The following is a 16,768-nucleotide window of genomic DNA, read 5'->3' on the forward strand; positions in this document are numbered from 1 at the left end:
ATGAAAATCCAAAATGGTAGTAGCTAAGGTATGTGAAATGAATACCTCATTTCACCAAAATGCTGGGTTGTATTAAAATACTAAAATATACAGTGAATTAACAATAAAATTTTGAATTTTCTGTATAAATTATTCATGTAAAATAGTACCAAGACATTCATCTGTCATATCTTTAAAATACACAGTATAATAAAGTTGTTTTCATTTATTTAAAATATTTGGACAACATATTCTGAACTTGTAAATTTAGATTATAAACAATTGATTGATTGATTTTATAATAAAGGCACTCACCTATTCCTATCTGAAACATCCCTGGTATCCTTCCTGTTATGGAGAATCCTCCTATTTAATAAAATAATTAAAACATAAATTACCATAGATTGTTTTACAAACTACCCCTTCTTAAGGAAAACTGTTAATAGTAAATGGAGAAGTTCATACAGCTGCTAAACATGAATTGGCTTAATTTTTTATTTGTTTCTCTTATAGCAGATTGTAATGGAACCTTTTTTTAAAAATTTCTTATGTTAAATTGTATTATATTAATTATAATTTAGTTATTTTTCATATCACTGCTTGTTTACAGTGCATGCATAGTTACTGTAAATCTATCTCCATACAATTCAATCTTCAACCAAAGTGCAGTACTGCTTTTCAAAATTACCTGTATTTGATGGTAGCTCATCTGTAAAATAAAAAAAACATAAAAAAATTATTATCACTATAATAGATTTTAAATATAAATATTTCTTAGAATCTGAACTTTAAAATTTAGCAAACTGTGGTTATTGAAACATACTGTAATACAATGACATTATCATACAGTATATGCAGTAACTGGTTCTGGCTTATAGAAGTTGCTCTAGTGCCACAGAAGACCAGGTAGATGAAAATTTCTCCAAATCCACCAGATGTATCCCATTGATTGGATACAGTATACCAGACCAGCAGGGATGGAGATTATGGTACTGTATAATATATGATACGGCCCAACTTGGCACTATGACAGCCTGCAACTTACTTTTGTTTTAATGTTCATGTGCATCTTTTTGTGATGCAGGGAGTGGGAAAGGGATTTGATGGACATGTGCAGTATTTGTGACCAAAATACAGTAAAGTATGCTCATGTAAAATAAGCCCAAGATGGTCACCTAAAGGTGCAAATGTCCCTGTTTGGAAAGAGATGTCTTGCAGGTTCTTAAACCCTGATACAAATTGAAATCTGATGTTAATAACATCTGATTCACTAAACATGCCTGAAACAAACCAGATTATGCAATTGTAGTCAAATTACTGTTACTGCAATCTAATAGCAGAATTATAGTATACTGAACACTCTTTTTTAATGTACATAAAGCATATTTCCCACACAATGTTTGGGGGAAGGCTGCAGATATGTTTATTAGTGATAACTTGGCATCCTGTTTAATTTGCATTTTATTGGCTTCATGTGACTTGTGTACATATTATATAAACTACAGTATCTGCCAATTTTCCATAATGTGTATAAATAATATACTGTGTTTTTCAGCATCATTTATACTCACAGTGTAGACACTAACCTTCTTATTCCAGTTTCATCTGTTCGTGTTACTTGCATGGAGAGGGTGGCAAATTTGCTACTATGTGTAGAGATGGTCACATCTCACATTTTTGACAAACTCTACATAGGTAGCAAAATGCAACTTTTTGACTCTGTTTTCTCTTTCTTTCCCATCACTTGGCCCCTCTCCAAATCCTCAAATTTCTATCTGTAGCATTTTCAGGATTGGATCCTTTCTCGGCCTATAAGCCACTAAAAACTGAAACCATTCCCTTATCTTATCTTACTGCTTTGACATCTATAATCTACTCCTCACTGGTCTTTCTGTTGACTGTTTCTCTTTGAACTATTCTTATCTCTGCTGTCCACCTCACCTACTTTTCCTCTACCTTTGCTGACTCCCACTATCAGTAAGTTCACTGTCTCATGTCCACACTCAGAATCAAAGTTAGACTCCTCTCACTAACCGTCAAAGCCCTCAAACTCCTCTCTATATCTCCAAACTCATTCCTGTTCAAACTCATTCATTACTCTATCTATTAATGGTGCTTCTCCTCCTCACTGATCATCTCTCCCCATTCCTATCTATGCAATTTGTTCTGTTCTCCTCCAATCCTCTGGAATACTCTCCCATTCTCTATCAGACATTAACTAAGTCTCCCTGCCAACAAATGTTTTTAGAAAACTCATTTCTTCACCCAGGACTACCACCCTTCTTCCTACAGTATCTCTCTTGCATCTACAATACCCATTGCATCTGCCTTATTCATTTATGTGTCCACCTATTGATTCTTTAGAATGTAAGCTGGGAGATCTGTCTCTAGAAGTAATTATATATTCTGTGAATTTTAGTTATGCAAAGTTTTCTATAACATTCCTGTTTAATCACCTGTCTATTAGATGATTTACTTTATGGATAATTCATTATATATTGTTCTAAAGTACTCTTGTATAGTGTGCTAAGCAGGATAGTCAATTCCACTTAATGAATACATTTTGTCTGTGGACACATGAAAAATCCTAAATATAAATGGTATCTAAAAATTCAGCCTTTTTTCAAAAGGTTAAAAGGCCTAATGAAATAACAAATAACCTTTGCACATGAAAAATTAATTAACACAAAATTACTCAATAGATATTCACCACAAATATTTTTTAAAGATATATATTTGCCGTCAGTTTAAAATTTAGTTAACATACACTTTTTTAAATTATAACAAAACATGTCAATCTATTGTCTAATTTTATAATACAGATACTCACCCATAGTTTCCTGAATTGTCACCATTATCTTCCCTTTTCTTAACAATCCTCCTATTGTATACAATAATTCAAACATCATTTCATTTTCTAAAAACTTTGACTTCTTAAAGAAAACAGTTGAAAGTGCTACAAAGAGAAATCTAAACAGTAGAAGTGCTACAAGTAGAAATATATACCCTCTAAATACTATGTGTCTCTAAATATTATGTGACTTAAGTTGTTATGCAATAATAAAAAAACAGCAATCAGTTTTGCTTAGAAACTATTACTTCTTACACATTGTGTCAATTTTCAACTTTTTGGACTTGAGAAAACTAATATGGTTTTTATGAGTCCCAACACAATATATATATATATATATATATATATATATATATATATATAAAACAAAAAGCACTAATCCACAGCACTCACCATTCCTAGATTTGGGTGCAACATGGTATGTGACCACATTGGCACTCTTTCTCCAAATCACCATTTTTACTGTTTCACTGTTTTTACTGTTTCAAGTAATCATATACTGTACATAGGCACATTGCTTAGCAGCATGTATAGGTACCCTGATGATGGTACTAACCAAAACAGCTGTTGGGATCATGCACTAGGAATGACATGGGACCCCAGTTAAGCTTACACATATGAGATATGTAATGTATGATATGCTGAAGTAATTGCTATACATGCTGCTAAGCAATGTGCCTATGTACATGATCACTTGAAACAGTAAAAATTATGATTTGGAGAAAGAGTGCTGGCCTCCTCTTTACTTGAGCCCCTGGTGGAGCATCAAACAGTGGATGGATATGGATATGCTATGAACTGGCCTTGCACCTACATTTAATTTTTTACATTAAAGCCTTTCAGCTCTCATCCTAATTTGCTGCTATGTCCTCCTTCCTCCCCATCTACCAGGTCTGTGTCACACCTGTTTGTCTGCACTTCACTTTCAGAATGTAAGCTTTTATGAGCAGGGTCCTCTTCTCTCTTGTGCTTCTCCCTACTTTACTTTCATCTATTTCTTAATCACCAATAGGGCACCTAACACTTGGTTGCTCAAACTCTGCTGCTTATGTGGGTGTTATGGTCGCTAATGTAGCAATTTATATTGTCCATGTCCTTGTCCTGCATTGTATTGTATTGTACTGTAAGTCTTTGGTCACCTATTTGGTTACATACTTTGTAATGTGCTGCAGAACACTTGTGGCTCCATATAAATAAATTATAATATATATATATATATATATATATATATACAAGGGCTAACTGAAAAGTAACAAGACTGCCTCTGTTTTTTATCTATCCCATAGGTAGATGTGGTAATGCTATGCTGGTTACTGTGAGGCTGATACATCTATGTGTCTGAACCTGTGGTTGGACTACAGTAGACTTCTTTGTTTGGTCGTCAGTTGAAGATCTTCATACATTTCATCATGGTGGATAAGGAAGACATGTCTGTGAGATTACGTCAAAGATGTGTGAATTAATTTTGTGTTAAACTTGGAAAAAGCAGAAATGAAACTCATGAAATGTTACAGCAAGCATACAGTGGAGAAACAATTAGCCATGCTGCAATATTTGGTGGTGGAAGCACTTCAAAGAGGGTAATATATGAGTGACTGACAAAGCGCATTCTGAGAGACCATCCACCACAGTTACAGGTATCAACATTGCAAAAACTGTGGAGATGTTGCAAAATGACAGAAGTTTAACCTCATACAAATTTTTGGCTTCACTGTAAACCTCATTCATGTCACAACAAAAATGTAAAATGCTTTGTGTGTGTGCCAGGTGGGTACCCATAAATTTAACAGAAAATCAGATGTGATGACAAATTGAATCGTGCAAGAACACCATTTGAATGTCAAAGAGTATACCCGATATCCTGACATCGATTGTGATATGTGATGATTCTGACATCGATTGTAACATGTGATGATTTGGAACCCAAAAAACATTCCAGTGTATGGAAACATGTGTGTTCGCCTCCATCAAAAAAATTCAGTGTGATTCCTTTGGCATATAAAGTCATGCTTCTGCTGTTCTTTGATGCACATGGTATGATTCTACAACACTGGGTTCACCGTTCACAGACAATTAATGGTGACTACTATGCAAACATCCTGAAAACCCATTTGCATGGAGCCATAAGGAAGAAAATACCACATTTGCTGAAGAAACAGTGGTTTTTGCTCTAAGATAATGCCCAACCACATGTTGCTGCTGTTGCATTGGCAGCAGAGACTGAAATTAATGGGACAGTACTGGAACACCCTCCATATAGCCCAGACTTAGCACCCTGTGAATTCAGGGCTTTCTCAACCCTGAAAAAACAACTGTGCAGGAAGATGTTCTCAACATATGATGAAGTGAAAAATGTCACAGCTGCAACACTAAAAGTGATGTCACAAAACAGTCTACTACATGTCTTTGAATCATTGTTGAAATGCTGCAATAAATGTATTGAATGTGAAGGATGCTACTATGAAAATGATAAAATGTTAAGATCCTCTGAAGACTTCTGATTCTGAATAAAAAATCAGTCTCATTACTTTTCAATCAGCCCTCATGTATATATGTATACATTATACTGAAACATTGTGGCAATGTTTAACTTGTGGATTTGATCAAATCAGAATCACACTTGCACATTTCTGGTCTGTGTGAGTCCCACCACAATGCTATTTTAAATATATATATATATATATATATATATATATATTAGTTCAACCTAGAATTCAAGGCCATTGGTATGTTATATGGGATGTTACATGTAGCAACATGTGCATTTGGACAGAGTTTAATTTTACAATGTTAAATTTAATGAAATAGTTATATAAAATGAAAATAAGTTTTGTCAATTGAGTTTAAGCACCTAGATAATATATATAATTATCATGTTTAATCATCAATCATAGTTAAGCCACAGATCAACCCTGAACTAAACTAAACTACACTGCATTTACATTAAGTCATCAAAAGAAATGTAATTTACTTTTAATACAGGGTGCAATGGATCCATAGGCCATGTTCATTGAGTAGCCAATGCTGAGAAGTCCAAAAGATTCTGTAGAGTGTTGAACCATATGAGTGCTGATGCCACTTCCATAGTTATATTCTGCCCAGGAGTATTCAGATCCAGGGAATATTTTCCACTTAATGTCTTTTGGAGCCTTCTCATCAAAAGTAATACCAGGAATACTCCATGTCTTTGTTATAATAACAGCCAAATTAGTATCAAACTTCTCCTGTCCAATGAGGTTATATGAAAGGCCAAATGAAAAAGTGCTGAGTATGCTACTTAGAAATGAACCAACATTTGTATTTTTATTTACCCCACCAGTGCCAAAGAGCATAACTTGAATTTCACTCCCACTGTGTATAGACAGTGGTGAAGACTGAGAGACATTAATCTGTATCAATTCTCCAGCTTCTACCTGTTTCACCATTTTTTTTTCACCAGACTGGTACTCAATGGATGTTTTTTGAAAAGCCATAACAAGCACAACATCATACTTAGTCTGGAAGGACAATCCTGGGATAAAGAATGAGGTTCCCCAACTTCCAACAGGTCTGAGCTGCTCATAGACATGAGAACAGCCAATGTTATTTGCAGCACAGGTGTGCCCAGCTATAACAGCAACAGGTTGACTAGAATTCACCTTAGTGCCTGAGAGATCATCTTTACTCTGAATTTGGATAGCTTGGAATGGCTCAAGCTTAATTGTCATCTTGTCACCCTTTAAGTACTTCTTTTCTTTAAAATTTACCGAGCCCTTTAGATAGATGTCAACAGTTGCTTTATTTTCATATGAAACCACAAGGAATTCTTTGTATTGATTTTCTGGTCCTTTCTGAGGGGTAATTATATAATATACATGTCCAAGCTGATGTAAAGGGTAAATTAAACTCACATCACCACTATTGTTTCTATAATTACGAGACATCACAGTGACATCAGCATTAGCTGTAATCACCATAGGATGAGGACATGTTACTGTTCCTTTCAGCTCCTTAGACATTATGATTGGAATTCTTACAGTTTCCCCTTTCCCAACCATCACAACTTTACTAAAATTATATTTGTTAATAACAATAGAGACAGTGGTATTAGGTGAGGTGCCAGTCACTAGAACTTCTCGTTGTGGAAGCTCAGTAGAGATCTGATTCTGTAGAAATGCTGTGATAAACATTCTTCCAAGAGAAGTAACTTGGTCTTTAAAGCCTGCAATGAAAATCATATTTACATTTTACATATAAATATTCACCTTGCTAACATATGCCATTGTTCAAATTGACCCAATAAAGGACAATTATTATTTTGCATGTGTAATAAAAAAAACTATTGATTTTTATCAGTTTATATATTAATTGACAAAACATTTTCACTTAAAAAAAAAATCATCATTAAGCATGTGAACCACAATTAGTAGTTGAAAGTTTTAATTCTTTATAGTTAAAACATTTCTGGGAATTAATCATCAAACATTATTTAACATTTACACATTTTTCAATGGTAAAACATCTCCACTGATTGTAGCATTATTGTATTTGCTAAGTTTCACAGGTGAACATTAAACTTCTACTATGGTAAAATGTTGTAAAGAGTTGTAGTAATGTGGTAAAAATCTCCATCATTACTAAGAATGTCAATGCAATTCTGTCTCCAAACTTGTTGCCAGCTTTGCTAAACATTGTAGTATTTTCCTGATATGGGGCACATTTTACTGCATTTATTATACTTCTTCTCTTGTATATGTCCACCAATGAGTCCTAATATATATATATATATTAGTCATTAGTATGTTATTGTTATGTTATTAGCCAGTCATAAGACCAGACTGAGTAGTAACAACTGTACAAAGAGTTAGGAGTATCCTACTTTACGCATACAATCTATAGGGAAATAGACATTTCATCCATGAGGATAAGACAGACATATAGCAATGATTTAGACAGAATGCAGAGGTTCTTAGTGAGCTGTATGATTCAGTCACACAGCAAGGTTAGCCTTGGGTAAGTGGGTTGTGTGAGTGTAAGAAGAAAACGTATTTAAAGTTATGTTTGGACTTTTATAAAGAGAAGTTAATTGGATAGAATAGTCTGTTGAGGTTATGTGAGTGGTTCTGAAATATAATAAGCTGTCTGAAAAAAATGTTACAGGGAATGCAAGACGGTTTGGAAACTAGAAAAAAGTTATATTGTGTGAGGTAGGAAATTCCATAGAGTAGGTGCAGCTCAAAAGAAATGCTGTAACCATGAATGGGAGCAAGTAATGGGTGTGTGGGTGAGAGATGCAGATCTTGGGTAGAATGAAGGGGTCAAGCTGAGAGATATTTTCGAGATAAGAGAAGAGATGTACATCGGTGTAGTATTAGCAAATGTATTATATGTTGCAATATATAAGATACTGTACTGGCAGCCAATGTAAGGAATGACAAAGGGGTGCAGTAGCAGCAGAACACTTTGCAAGGAAAATCATACTAGCTTCTGCATTCAATATATATTGTTGGGATGAAAGTCTGTTTAGGGGAAGACCAGTAAGGAGGCTATTGCAATAGTCAATGCAGTAGGTAATGAATGCATAAATAAATGTTTTGCAGTGTCTTCTGTGATCTATGTGTGTATTCTGAAAATAGTTCTTAGAAGTATGTAAGAGGAATTGCAATCAGATTGAATGTGGAAAACAAAGGACAGATCAGAGTCAAGGATGACACCTAGGCAGCGAGCTTGACTAGTAAGTTTAATTCTGGGGGTTTTAACATAGATTTAGATATCAGAAAAGTAACATTTGTTGACTATTGGGAATTTTATTAGATTATTAGCTCTGTTTCTGAGACATTAAGTTTGAGGTGGTGAGAAGACATCCAAGATGAAATAGCAGAAAGACAGTGAGTGACACAGGCCAACACAAATTATGAAAGATTTTAAGAGGGTAAGTAAAGTTGGGTATTATCTGTATAGATGTAACTTGACTGTTTTTGCAGTGTGTAAATCATTTACCACATTGACAAGTTCAGTCTCAGTGAGGTATTGGGAACAAAAGCCTGACTGAAAATGATAGTGTAAGTTTTGTGAAGAAAGAAAGCATGTAAGGTGAGGGTAAGTCAGTTAAGGATTAGGAAAATTTGAGGAGACAGGAATTGACAGATTTGCGAGGGTATAGTACCAAGAGAATAAGTACTAAAATAGGGAAATAAGAAGGGAGAAGACATTTCATCTTCAATTGTGGGATTAACTAAAGTGAAGGTGCCAGGGTGTTACAGGAAGGAATTGAGAGGAATTGAGCATCTGGCTGTGGTAGAAGATTATATTTATTTTCTTAAAGTAGGAAGCAAGATTTTGGGTGCAGGTGAGAGTAAGTGGGTATGGTGTGGGAGGGATGAAAAATTATTTAAAAGTCTTAAATTCTATTTTTTTAATTTCTATAGTGATAGAGAACATTATATGTGAGGAAGCAATGCAAAGTATGGGATTTACGCCAATGATATTCTGCTTTTTGTGAGAGTTTCTGCAGATCTCACATTTCTTTAGTGTGTCATGGCTGTTGTCCAGGTTGATGTGTAGTATAAAGTGCAATTGTTACCACTTAATCTAGGGCTGTTTGTAGCGTTTGGATAAAATGTGTTAATACTATTTCAGGACAGTAGATGTAAAAATTAGGGAGAGGTGGAGAGTTTTTCATAATTATTAAATCTGATAATTTTGCAAGTATGAGGCAGCATGAAATCATTTTTCAGCAGTTAGTTTAAAGTAATAGAGGAGAGATTGCAGGTGATAAAGTGATGATCAGAGGGAAAAAAGACTGTCAAAGAGATCAAAAACTGAGCATAGTTTAGAAAATAATAAATCAAGGAATTGGTCACCCTAATGAGTAGAGGGGTAAATATATTGGGAGAGGCCAAGAGAGACTGTTAGAGTAATTTGTAGGCACAGGAGGAATATGGATTGCCATTGGAAATTGTTAAATTACCCTTGACTACAGTGGATAAGTCACAGGAGAATAAAGGCAGAGAAATGCTCATGGAAATTTTAATGTGTACCATGGAGACAATAGATCATTACAATATGCAGAGAAAATGGTTGCAAACCCTGATTGCATGTACCTCAAAATAAGTGAATTTGCTTGATGGGACATTTAGCAGGATTCCGAAAGTGCTATGTGGAGAGAGGAGCAATCCAATCCCTCCACCTTGTCTACCTCCAGATCTCAGGGTGTGGGCAGTGGAGACCACTATGAGAAAAGGCTGCATGAAAGACAGTGGCCTTCATTCAGAGGCACTCGCTAAATGTGAGCGGTCGCTCTAAATGAGGGCAGCCGCTTGGGGTTTGAAGTGCAGCCTCCTGGTCACTAGCTAAGCTGTGGGTTACCACCCACAGCTTTAGCGACCGACCAGGTTGATGGTCACGATGGTCAAGACCATTGCGACCAACGGGGCTTGTGATGAGACCCTAAGGTTGGGTCTCGGCAACCGCAAGCCCCAGGGAGTTTCCTGCTCTGATCAAGCAGGAAGCTCCCCACTGACATCACTGATGATGTCAGTGTGGCCGCCCACAAAACAGCAGGCATTCCTCTGTTTGTGAAACCACCCCCCTGCCACACCTACAAAATGGGTCGAGATGTCGGTCACCATCAACAGCCGCCCCTTTTGTAGTGAGCTCTGGAGCGAGAGACTTTTCTGTCTCATTACGGGGCTTGTGCACATGCAGTGCGGCCGCTGCATGTGTGCAGGGCCTAAACATTGACCCACTTGCGAGCGATCAATGCATGTGACTGGTTCTGAATGAGGTCCAGTGTCTTTTTGTGTGAGCCATGTTTCTGCTATTTTCAGAAGATTGAGGTTGTAAGAGATGAAGAGGTCATGGATGCAGATTCATTTATTACAAGAGAGCATGTATTCCAATTAGCACATTTAATGGATTTAGAGACTGTTGTTACACAGTTGATGTGTTTGAGGTTTGGTGGATTTCTTTAATGTTATAAATCATATGTGTGTGTAATGGAGATGTGTGGATGACCTGCATTGGCGATTTGGTATATATCACCAGCTAAAAGAAGCAAGAGGCAAGATAAATTAAAAAAGACAATTGTAGGATGTGTTCAATTTTACTTTCTGGTGACAGTTTAAGGATGTTAGAGTTTATGAACACAGATTTAAATAAAGTTTATAAGTGCTGATAAGAGTGTAGTGGATTAGTGAAGAGAAAATTTGGACAGATGGTTGTGATGCTAGGAGGGTGAAGGATGTTCTAGCCTATAAGCAGGCCCGGCCAACCTGTGGCTCTCCAGATTTTGTAAAACTACAAGTCCCAGCATGCTATGCAACAGTCTTAGCATTCCTTAATAAGAAAACTGTGGCAGGGTATGCTGGGACCTGTAGTTTCACAACAGCTGGAGAAAAACAAGTTGGCAAGGCTTACCTTAGAAATAATGCTATGTTAATAAAAGCAGTATCTCAAAAGTTATGGGTTTAAAACTGAAAAAAAGATATTAATACAATAAACTAAAAATATCAAAGTACATTGTTAAGAATAGTGAGATATGTTGAGCATTGTTAGGATGTAGCAGTTGATAATTTCTGTATGCTTGCAAATATTTTTCTCTGGTTGTTCAACTGTATTTTTCAACTTTGCTATTACCATCACAATTTCATCTAGCCCTATAAATTGCATTCCCTCTAGAGTGGCTTTAAGATATAGGGGCTGATTCTGAGTTGAGATCAAAGCACAAATAAATTAATTTTACAGTCAAAGGTAAGAAAGGGTATTGAGATGGTGAATATTAGAGAATAATATGAAGATAGAGAAACAATATGGAAAGATTAGGGGTATCAAATTAGACGCGATGAGCGAAAAATTGGGATATTTCATTGATGGGGATATTTCATCGATTATCCCCATTTTTTGCCAATGTTTTTTCTACATGTAAAGAGTTAATCCTCTTTAATCAATGTGGGAATATCTACATTTCTAATGCCTTTTTAAGGTTCAGCTTCCCAAGCAGATACCTATTAGACCATCATTGGGAATAGTATATCGTACTGTGCTATTGGTACTCTTGTAATCCTGTTATCACATGTCCTTGTGTTCAGGCCTGTCATTTACTCCTGGTAATAGCATTGTGGGTTTTCTGCTTCAACTCTCATTAAGTGACTTTTCTAGCAAACTTTATTTGTTGTTTGGACACAGTGTTCAATACAGTATGGACCCTATCTCTAAAGCAACCATTCTTAAATTGTGTCATGACACCTTAGTGTGTCACAAGTTTGTCCCTTGTGTATCAGAGTGTCAGTGTAGTGAAAATAAAAAAGGGCTGGGTCCCACAGAATGATCTCTGACCAATCTGCAGAGAAAGGGGACGTGTGTGTTTTCCTGCTCTTTGATCCACTTCATGCTGTGTGGGCTTGTAAAAATCAAAGTCCCATCCACTCCTTGGCACCTGCAGCATGAGATGTGAACTGGGAGCAGACAGACAGCTGCATCATTGTAGATATCTCAGCATCATGACATATGTCACAAAGAGGAGATGTGAGCAGGCAGCTGCAGACTCAGTAGGAAAGGAGAAAGTAGAAAACGAAAAAGAAAGGATTCCTACTGTATTGGTAGTAACTACAGTGGTTAAAGAGAAAGGGTGGCTAAAAGGAAAGTGTTTGGTATGTAAGGAACTGCTGTGAGTTTGTGATTTGGGTACAATAGGGTTGATCTACATTTATTTTCATATCTTTATAATTTTGTGTCAAGTATGTGGTTGTCATTCTTTAGCGTGTCAAGAAAAAAAAGTTTGAGAGCCACTGCACCAAGAGATATACAGCAGTATAATAATAAATATCCTAGTGGCAAATGAGTAGTCATCTACCACATGGGATTTCTCCATATTGATCATGTCTTAGTTATCATTATAATAACTAAATGGTCACATGTTCTATTTATATCTGTCTAAAAACAATTAGCCTTCAATCAAGTTATTGATTTTCAAAAAACCTGAATTTGTTGGCAATTCACCTGCAAATGCCCCAAATATGTAATCCATTGTCATCATTTTAAATGTTTGTGAAAAAGATTGCTTGGAATATTAACTTTAACAAATTATAGTTTTAGTAACATCACCCAGGAACAACACCATTAGCTAATTAACCTAAAATATATAAATGTCCTATACTAATGCAGTTAAAATGTTATCAAAAGAAAAATCTGTAATATAAATATATAATGTTGTATATATTTTGATTTTTAATTGCAACCACCAAAAATGATTTTTTTTAAATGATTACTTAGAACTTTACCTTTAAACTTTGAAAAACCATGATTTTAGAAACATCACACATGAAAATTATATACATTTATAATTATAAAATCAGTGATGTAAATATTCAAAATCTCCAACTCTGACCATGCTGGTCATGAGCATTTAGAATTTATACAATCTCTCTCATAAAGCATCCACTTTTCTTGGAATGTGCTCAACCAAAAATGGCAGCTTACACAAATTAAACCCTGTCAGCCAATAAAATTGTAGGCTGATAAGTATCTTGACTTAGCTACAATGTAAGGAATGGGAATAGCATTGTTGAACTAACTGTGCACCACTATACTTAAAAGCACATTAATTAATTTAAACAATACATTTCTGCAGTTGTCACATGAATAATGCTAAACAAATGGTATCTAAAAATGTCATATGATCTGAAAACCCTGAATTAAGAGAAGTGTAAGACTATTAAACCTAAAACAGACTAAAATGTACACTTAATTAACAGTATAGTTTTCAAATTTCTTTATAAATTATTAAAGTAAAATATTGTATTTGCAAATAATACATGTTAACCTTAAAGATCTTTAACAAAAAAAGATTCAAATATTTTCATTTTTATAAAAAAAACATAGCTTTGAATGATAATAAAACATTACATTTTTTCTATTTTCATAATGGAGATGCTCACCTGTTCCATTCTGAATCATGCTGGGCATTGTTGCAATTCCTGGCAATCCTCCTATTTCACACAACAATAATAACAACAATTTGTTGTTACCAAGCTGTCTGAATAGATGTTTGGGTAGCTCCACAAGAGGGGCCATAATATTCACGTGTCACCGTACACCATTATACCATGGTAACGGATACACGGCTATTAGTATAATTACTAATGGATTATAGTATAGTGTGTTTTTTAATATATGTATGTCAGATGTCTGTATATTTTGTATTACAGGTCAGGTGCTGTGGGTTATCCTGGTTACCGGGACGCAATCCAGAATTGTTCCCCCCGCCCTGATGTGGGCATGTCATTGAGATGCGCTGGCTGTGTGGTGTGATGTCATTGGAGGGAGCCCCGGTCCCAGGCGCCGGGCAGCGCTGGACACACATGGTGGTTTGTAAGTATATATATATATGTATGTTATTTGTACTGCATTTTTGTACCTTGAGGATGGGGCAATAAATTAAGCACTGAAACGTTGGAATTAATTCCTGTATCTTATCAATTTTTTTCACTAGAGTGCCACCACAGTGGACTGTTATATGGACTGATTGACATCAGACATTATTGGAGGGCACCTATCCATTTGTTTTTCTAGTGCTGGTAAGTGTCATCCTTGGAATACTATATATATATATATATATATATATATATATATATATATCTACTATCCAATATTCCGGGACTCCCTAATGACAGAAATTACTTTATCCCAATACCCCATTGCCAGCATCAGCATATCAACATAGTCATGCTATCATAAAGATACAGAGTATATGCGGCACTCAGAGGCTTTAATAAGTCACATGTCACAAGTCTTACTTGTGTCATGTGTCTTATTGAAGCCTCTGAGTGCTGCATATACTTTATTCATATATATATATATATATATATATATATTTATATATATACACAGCAATTATGGCAATTATGGCCAGCATTCCAAAGGGCTAAAGATATAATGTGCACCTGGTGCATTCCTAAATTATCTATCCCTGTGTTGGGAAGAAAAAAATATATACAACAATGGGCGACACTCCCGGTGACTTCACAAAACAAACAAACACTCGTGATATTAAATCAATGTTTCAGAACTCTATTGTAGGTTCCTTATTGTATCCTCTGGAAAGAACCTTCAATAGAGTTCTGAAACATTGATTTAATATCACGAGTGTTTGTGTGTTTTGTAAAGCCACTGGGAGTGCCGCCCATTGTTACACACACACATATATATATATATATATATATAATTATTATTATGATTTCTTTACATGGCTACAAAATGCTGGACAAGAATAAGGTTTATACATTTTGCTGCTTTAGTGTTTATAACTCTCAAAAAAAGCAACAGGGCATAAGCAACCAAGTTTTAGGTGTCCTTGTAGGGAATAAGGAGTAGATTAAAGTATAAGTAAGTAGAAGCACATGAAGGAAGGAAGAGGGCCCTGCTCATGAGAGCTTACATTCTAAAGAGGACAGGCATGACATAGATGAGGTAGATAGGAAGGAAGGAGCAGGAAGCAACAGGTTAGGATGAGAGCTAGAAGGCTTTGATGAAGTAATGGGTCTTGAGAGCCCATTTGAAGATTTGTAAAGAGGTAGAGAGGCTGATAGGGATAGTTTTCCATCTTGGAGGCAGGAGTGGGAAGAAGTAATCAGATGGCAGGAAAGGTGGCATGCATTTGTTGAGTAAAGAGGATGCACAAGAGTGTAAAGGGAGATGAGGTCAAACATTTAAATGGGAGAGGAGTGGGTGAGGGCTTAATATATATTCATAAAATACATTAGAATTAGTAGAAGAAAACAGAAGAGCATCGCTCCTTTGCCCTGTACTCAACCACAAAGGGCAGCCTAAACAAATCAAACACTGTCGGCCAATACAATTGTAAGCTGACAAGTATCTTGACCTAGCTACAACAAAAGGAGTGGGAGTAGCATTGGTGAACTAATTTTGCACCACTGTACTTAACAGCGCGTTAATTCACTTAATTTATACACTTCTGCATTGGTCAGATGAATAATGCAAATCATAGATGCTATTCAAAAATGTTATATGATCTGAAAACCATGTACTAAGTGAGGTGTCAAACTATTACACCAAAAACAGGCTAGTACAGTATTAACAGAATAACATTTACACTTAATTAATAGTAGTTTTTCACTTTATTTATAAATTATTCAAGTAAATTAATATACTTGTTAATAATACACATCAACCTCAAATATCTTTAACAAAATTTAATATTAAAATATTATATTTTCAATCATATTAAAAAAAGAAAACATACCTTGAATAAAAATGAAACACTACACATTTTTTGTTTTATATTAAAGATGCTCACCTATTCCTGTCTGAATCATGCCAGTCATTGTTCCTATTCCTGGCAATCCTCCTATTTCACACAATAATAAAAACAACTGTTTGTTTTTTTAGTATCTAGTAATTCTTAAAGAGACAGTAAAATATACTTAAAGGAGAAATCCATACAGCTGTTAATCATTATTTTTGTTAACTTCCTTTTATATAATTATCTTCCAAAATAATGTTTTAGAGCATCATTTTGTTTTCCTATGTGAAATTTTATAATGTTGATTACAAAGTAGATATTTAAAATCTACAACTAGATCACGTGTTTTATTTAAAACGGTCTTCAAACATTTTAACTTTAATACATTTAATATATTTACAATTACCTATATTAGATGGAAATTCACTTGCCACATCAAAAAGAAACAATTGTTATAATCACTTAAGAGTTTAACTTTTTAGATTATTGCTTTGAATTATAACTTTAACAAACAATGGCTTTAGATAAATCACACAAGAAAAACTGCCATATATTACTTAATAAATCAGTACTCAAAATGTAAAAAACATTTTGCTCATTTAATAGAGATTACAAAATTTATAGAACAAGTGAAAAATAAATTTCTATACGTAGAAATATATATTCAAAATATGATTAAAATGATTAAAAAGAGAATA

At 34.9% G+C, this 16,768-nt stretch overlaps 1 protein-coding gene across 1 annotated transcript; it reads right to left on the reverse strand.

The window, feature by feature from the left end:
- Positions 1-626: 626 nt before the first annotated feature.
- Positions 627-13,774, reverse strand: LOC148473852 (peptidylaminoacyl-L/D-isomerase-like). The gene is made up of 4 exons (XM_088459344.1): positions 13,747-13,774; positions 5,802-7,031; positions 2,810-2,860; positions 627-688 (listed from the first exon to the last, which is right to left on the reverse strand). The coding sequence occupies exons 1-4, from the start codon at positions 13,772-13,774 to the stop codon at positions 627-629; spliced, it is 1,371 nt and encodes a 456-aa protein (XP_088315470.1).
- Between the last annotated feature and the right edge of the window lie 2,994 nt (positions 13,775-16,768).

The sequence above is a fragment of the Taudactylus pleione genome, unplaced genomic scaffold, assembly GCF_031769625.1.
Source record: "Taudactylus pleione unplaced genomic scaffold, aTauple2 ptg000906l, whole genome shotgun sequence".
In the NCBI taxonomy this organism is placed as follows: domain Eukaryota; kingdom Metazoa; phylum Chordata; class Amphibia; order Anura; family Myobatrachidae; genus Taudactylus; species Taudactylus pleione.

Bases quoted from the DNA above. Each gene is read 5' to 3' on its own strand.
- LOC148473852 (XM_088459344.1), bottom strand. From the start codon at position 13,774: ATGCCCAGCATGATTCAGAATGGAACAG. The intron at 2,861-5,801 runs GTAAATTACATT...TGTATACAATAG, and splicing joins CATTGCACCCTGTATTAAAA to GAGGATTGTTAAGAAAAGGG. The intron at 689-2,809 runs GTGAGTATCTGT...TTTATTTTACAG, and splicing joins GACAATTCAGGAAACTATGG to ATGAGCTACCATCAAATACA.